The sequence below is a fragment of the Arachis ipaensis genome, chromosome B07 (genome assembly GCF_000816755.2).
Source record: "Arachis ipaensis cultivar K30076 chromosome B07, Araip1.1, whole genome shotgun sequence".
Taxonomy (NCBI): Eukaryota; Viridiplantae; Streptophyta; class Magnoliopsida; order Fabales; family Fabaceae; genus Arachis; species Arachis ipaensis.
Genome location: NC_029791.2, coordinates 2,644,860 through 2,651,344, shown reverse-complemented (window position 1 = coordinate 2,651,344; position 6,485 = coordinate 2,644,860). Strand labels below are relative to the sequence as shown.

At 32.9% G+C, this 6,485-nt stretch overlaps 2 protein-coding genes across 2 annotated transcripts; one reads left to right on the top strand and one right to left on the bottom strand.

Annotated features, from left to right (window-relative positions):
• Positions 276-1,307, top strand: LOC107609678. The gene has a single exon (XM_016311692.2). It carries the CDS (start codon positions 483-485, stop codon positions 1,113-1,115), a length of 633 nt encoding a protein of 210 aa, XP_016167178.1. The 5' UTR covers positions 276-482; the 3' UTR covers positions 1,116-1,307.
• On the bottom strand, positions 3,284-5,679 carry LOC107609677 (ribonuclease 3-like protein 2). Its single transcript, XM_016311691.2, is given in 4 exon segments — positions 3,284-3,624; positions 3,769-4,145; positions 4,963-5,115; positions 5,202-5,679. Coding segments are annotated over 4 exon segments (1,023 nt in total). The 5' UTR covers positions 5,520-5,679; the 3' UTR covers positions 3,284-3,449.

Below are 6,485 nucleotides of genomic sequence, written 5' to 3'. Positions count from 1 at the left end.
GTTAATTAAAAAATAGATCTTTTCAATTTTTTTTCAATTGAAAAAGTTAAATATGATCTTTAATTTTTTAATTTTTTTTTATATATTTTCTCTTAGTTTTATCTATAAAATGTATGGTAAAAGATTACACTTTAACCTCTCAAGTGAGAAAAAAAAATTAAGAGGAGTTGCACTGCTAATTAGATAAATAACAAAAAATTAATACGATTAAAAGATAAAAGTAGCAAAAATTACTAAAACCAGTGGTAATTCACCATCCATAATTTTTTTTTTTCAAATGATGTTGTTTGTTGTCAAAATGTCAATTACAAAAAAGATGTGTCAAGAGTTTTCTCAGAATATCCAAACACACCCACAAAGGTGTTTGTTATTTTGTCTCAGTGAACACATATACATATAAGGAATGCAAACGACAACTTCCACCATTTGTGTCTCTTCTTCCTTCCCCTCATTCATTCCCACATTCATTCATATATAAATATATGTCCAAAACCCTTCAATTCAATGCTTTTTTCTACCACTTATTCCCTCTAGAACCTTTTATTCTCTGCCACTATTTTCTCACATTCACCAACACAAATCAAACCATGATCAAAGAGTTTATGAAATCTCAAGTTATGGTTCTCATTGTTCTTGCTCTTCTTCTTGCAATCACACCCTTGTTACCTTCTTCTCTTAGACCTACCTTTTTGTACTTCATCTTTAATGTTCTCATCATTGCACTTGGAGCTGAAGCTGGTCTTCTTTCTGCTTTTTCTAAGCCTATAGAAGACAGAAAGCAGCCACCCCAAGAAGCAGCCATAGCTGAAAAAAGGGAAGCTTCAAGCATTGTTGTTCTTAATGGAAGTGATGTCTCAGAACATAAGGAAAAGAAGCATAGTATGGTTGTTGATGAGGGTGTGATTAATAATAATAGTGAAGTAGATAAGGTTAAAGAGTACATAGGAGAAGCTGATGAAGAAGTCATGGTCATGGAGATTGAGGAGGAGGAACTTGAAATGGAAGAAGAGATTGCTGGTGTTAATGGCCAAGAGCTCTTTGCAAAAGCTGAGGCCTTCATTGGAAACTTCTATAAGCAGCTGAAGATGCAAAGAGAAGAATCTTTGGTTTATTAGGCTGTGTTTGGTTAGTGTTTCAAAATGTAAATACAGAAGTAATGTCCTTAGTTTTTTTTTCGGACAAAAAATTGAACAAGTTTTTCGTTTAAGACGGAGATATTTTAGTTGTTTCTGTACATGTTTCTTTCTCTAAATAGATTTGTATCTTTCGATATTTATATATTTCTATTCTGGGACAGTAAGACGATAGAATCGTATTATCTTAATAGATTTAGATGATATCATTATCCATGCAACTCTAACTTCTAACCAAAATTATCTAACAATTAATCCAACATTTTGAATCAAATCAACCACTTTTTAACATAAGTTATTACCACAAAGTTTAAGCAACTAACTCAATCATAAAAAGCTAGTTTATATGTGATTTGGTTAAATTTAAGAGTGATTTTGACATCACTAATTGTACTTTAGGACCCCCCTACCAAAATTACATAATATATTACAAAAAGCTTGTTGGAGAAAGCAAATGGATGCATATTATTCAGTGTTATCCAGAAGAATATCTAAAAAGTGTTGCTTCAAGCCAAACAATAATGCTTTATAGACTATAGAGGCAGCTGCATATAAAGTAAACAAGATGATGGGTTAACTTTGACAGAGAGGTCATGCCTTATCTTGATTATACACCTGTCAAGAATCATTCAGTTCAAAATCCATTTTTATCAGTATCAATATTATGATTATGAACACTGTTGTTGACTCAAATTGATGGCATTTCCATTCATGTTAACCTTAAACTAAGAATAATCTGTTGGGGATCCATGTTTTGTCTGAGTTTAAGTAGTAAAAACATTAGTACAAGACATTTTTTCTTGCTTGAATTTTTCCTTCTTTATATATACATAGACAAGTGAGGATCAAATGACACTGATTAAATTTCAGTAAAGTTATATAGTTCATAATTTTTTTATAGAATATATATTTTATCAATTTAATTATTGAATCACAATAATATATCATGAAAATTATCTATAACAAATTCAACAAAATCAAATATTGTTAAACATGAAATTGAAGCAGTACAAATATAATTTCTCTTACACTACATAAAATTAGATTAGAACCACTTAGTAAATTCACCTACCCTTTTCTAAGCTGATGTTAATATATAATCTCTTACAAGTAATAAGAATGCAGATTTCATTCTCTCTTAATTAAAATATATAAAGGTATTGCGTACACATCATATTTTGGTGGTGCTTGTTGAAAAATTATATATATGTTGGTGTTTTCTTAGGGATCAGTAGCCTAGAGTGCTCACTCAGAATTTCATTTTTATAAGATAATTATTCTTAGTTTTTAAATACTTTTTCTTTCTCATAATTAAGGCTGATGTTGTGTCTTTTAGCTTTTGATTTGTGTGATGGCAAAGTCATCAATCAAAATCAAAATTAAGATATTATTTTGCCTTTATTTTTGAACTATGAAATTCCATTATTGTTTTGATATGTGGCCTTCGTGTGAAGTGAGAGGAGAGGGGTCCATACATGAAGAGGATGCTTGTGAAGATCCTTATGTTATTGTTTTATGGTTTATTCCCACCAATAATATTCCTCAACACCAACCAAGTTGGGTTGGTTTAGTAGTTAGCTCACTAGTCCGCTTAAGCAAGTGTCGGGGGTTCGAATCGATTTTAATCGATTCTTAAAAAGTTCTGCTAGGTCAGGTAATTTTACAATTTTATACTTTACATATTTAATTTCCTCTTTCGATTTTATGTAAAATCTAGATTTTCTTTACCTTAGATTTCATAACCTACTCTGGCATGTTATTGTAAGAAGTATTTTCCACCATTCAACTATCCAAACAATATAAACCATTAAATTTCTTTGAGCTCCATTCCAAACCACTGAAAACCATACCATAAACAAGTGAAGGTAAAAGCTTTTATGCTCAAGATTGAAATTTTGATCCTTCCAATCAAACATGTATAACTGTGCAGTTCAAATACTCAATCTGTGTTTGCAGAGTAATCAGTAGTAGGAGTCTACAGACACAGTGAGATAGAATGACAAAAATGAGTGTAGTGTGCAGGCAAAAAGAAAAGGTGCTTGCGTGTAAAGAGAATTATTGTGTGCAAGCAAAGTCCACTGAGTAATCTTGTATTCTAGTAAGAACAATGAACAAAATTTCTGTCACAAAAATATGCATGGAATTGCCTATCATTAAACTAAGAAAACCTTCAGTTACGGTCAATTAGTTCTCATTTAGTTAAATGTACAAAATTGCTGTAACATAATGTGCATGAAGAGAAGGGCATCATACAACCCTTCAATTTATAATGAATTTTAGGTTAACACTTTACACATTTCATATTGTGATCTAGATTCAAAGATGATTACATTCTTGTAAGGCTTGAATCATTAGAGAAGCTGCAGAGTTTTCTGCGTCCCTCACTCGCGACCTTCTCTCGCCTGTCATCTGGAATGTACCTTCTGTAGTTGTTACCTGAACGGAGCAGACAAATTTCCTTTGATGTGGTTGACCTTCAGTGCTTGTGATGCTGTGAACCATTGCAGAGGATCAAGAAGTTAGTTTACAAGGAAGAAGCAAAGTTTGACATATATAACTCCATTGATAGAACAAAATAAAATTAACAAGACTGAAATCAGAAGAAAAGAAAATGCATCCTTATGAATTTACATACCTAAAAACTGGTTTAGACCATTTTTTCTTCCCACAAAGTTCATTTAACTCATGTTTTGCAAATTCAATCTCAAGGGAACCATCCACTCCAGCAGAAAATTCAAGCATACTAGTATTTGCAGGGAATGAATTTGCTATCTTATCCAAGGCAAGCTTGGCAGCATCAAGCTTTGCAAGGTCCTTCTGATCGGATGAAGCCGACGTCACAAATTGTCCATCGACATGGATGCTCGCAATGGTTTTGCCATCATTCCTCCAGTACTTGATGTCGACCTGTTTCCCGTTCTTTTGGCAGAGTTCATAGAGCATTGTCACTGGTTGGGGTTGTTGTGAGATGATGTCTGGTGTGACCAATGGCTCCAGAAGACCTCTAATTATCTTCAAACAATAACAATTAATTCTCCACAGAATAACCACAAAAACAATGATTATGTCAAATATACAAACAAATGTATCAGCCAAAACAAAGCAGTTCCTTAATATGGCTTCCTGACCTAGATGAAAGATCATAAATTCAAACAGCTTGTAGTAACTAATTTATAAATGTAATAATAAAATCCCGAAAACCAATGCAGCTACTCATCTGTCCAATGGAATGAAATAATAAAAGAGTAGACTCCCATTTTCGACCATGAAATATTTGAGCACAGACAATTCTAACCATAGATGTAAATTAACTTGATATGCATCAAAGGTTGGATTAGTATGACAAAACTACTCAAAACATTTGACAAAACTCCCTAATAAACTACTAATTTGGATAATTTTGTTGAACTAACCCAATCTTTGACAAGTATTAAGCTAGTTAACATCTTTCATGGTTAAAAATGGTAGTTTATTTAGTAATAGAAACCAAATTTCTTCCATTGTAAAGTGTAAATTAATCACACATTGATTGTAAATTAATGCAGCTATTCAATGGTTAGATTGATGAAATGAATCAAATCATAAGAAGTTATTCAACAGTACAAGTCAGCAAAGCACGATTTGTTCCAAGATGTATATATAAACCATAAAACCAAGGTCAAAGGGGAATCCCTAGCAACATGTTTGTTCTATCAAAAAGGATCCAAGGTAGATTGAATGGGAAGGTTTCTATTCTATTATATCCTATTGGAGCCAAACAAAATGCGGAACACTGAAGATCAACTACATAGTAATTTGTGATTTAAACAGCTTATACAGAGATCTATACCAGCCAAAATTTTTGAAGGTTGAAATCAACATCCACATACACCGCACCAGCCACAGACTCCAAAATATCAGCAAGAACCTTAGGAGCTTTCACTGATCCACCATGAGCAACCGAATCGCCTTCTTCAGCTACTGCTTCCGCAAACTCTTGAATCTACATTATACATGACATCAAAATCATCACAACACAGTAATACATATATAACACGAAGCTAGTGTAAGCAATGCATTGGATCGGACCTTAGGAAGGAGAGTGGGAGAACGGTGGCGGAGGAAGCTGTGGAGGCGGTGGCGGACGGAGAGGCGGGCGAGGCGGTCGGTGGAGACGTTGGCGGCACGGAGGAGGGAGAGGTGTTAAGGTTGGAGGGAGGGGTAAGTGAGGAAGAGGTGATTGGAGAGTGAGTTTGACAAAACGGCGTCGCCGAGGAACTCAAGACGTTCGAAGTTTTCGTATTGGTGGAATGAAGAGTGGGTTAGTGCGTCTTCTAGAAGCTTCTTGTTTCGAAAAGTGTAACCTATTATGGTTTCAACTGCTTCTACGTTCACTTCCACATTCATGTTAACACACTCTTTGCTTCACTTGCCTCTCAGGGAGAAGAAGAAGAAGAAGAAGAAGAAGAGGAGGAAGAAGCAGAAACGAAAACGAAAACGAAAACGGAAACGGAAACGGAAACTACCGATGATGAGTTATAATCTCTCTGCCCCGTTTAAGAACCAATGAACCATATGTCAGTTGGCGTTATCCTCAGATTGACGCCACGTGTCATTAAAAGTTTCTTGTACATTAAAGATGATGTCATTAAAAGTTTCACAGATTTAGAGTCAGAACTCCCAAGTTGATAATAAAAATCCTTAAATAATTTAAAAAATTTAATTAAACTTTTAATCATTAATGTCACGTAAAAACAATTGCATTTTCACCAAAATTTAATGTGTATTGTGATAAGAAAGAATTGAATGTCCATTTTTGAAACTGGGCGGCTAATATTTCCTATATACAAGGAATAGTTTTTCAAGGCATATTTAAATTTAATGAAAGTTAAAATCAAAAGCTTTTTATGTGTATAAATAGTAGAAGTAACGATTGAAGTAATACAACAATAATAAGAATATAACATTTTTTATTCTCTCTGCTTCATACTCTTCTCTTCTCTCTCTTATATACTTTATTTAGTATTATTAAATATATGATTATATCTATTATATTGATATAGTAATTTTAGTAAAAATTACTATGAGAGTTATCTAATTATATTTTTATAGTTTATATTTGTTATTTCTTCCTTATTTATTTATTTAGTTATTTTACAACACGTTATCAGCACGAAACTCTAATGAAATTTTAGAAAGACTTCAGGTAACAAATTTTTATTATGTCAAAACTTTTTCATCTTGAATATAATGCTTTTGATATATATGGAAATAATTATTTATCATGGATACTAGATGCTAAAATCCATCTTGATTTAATGGATCTTGAAGATACCATTAAGGCTGAAAATAATACATCCCAGAAGGATAAAG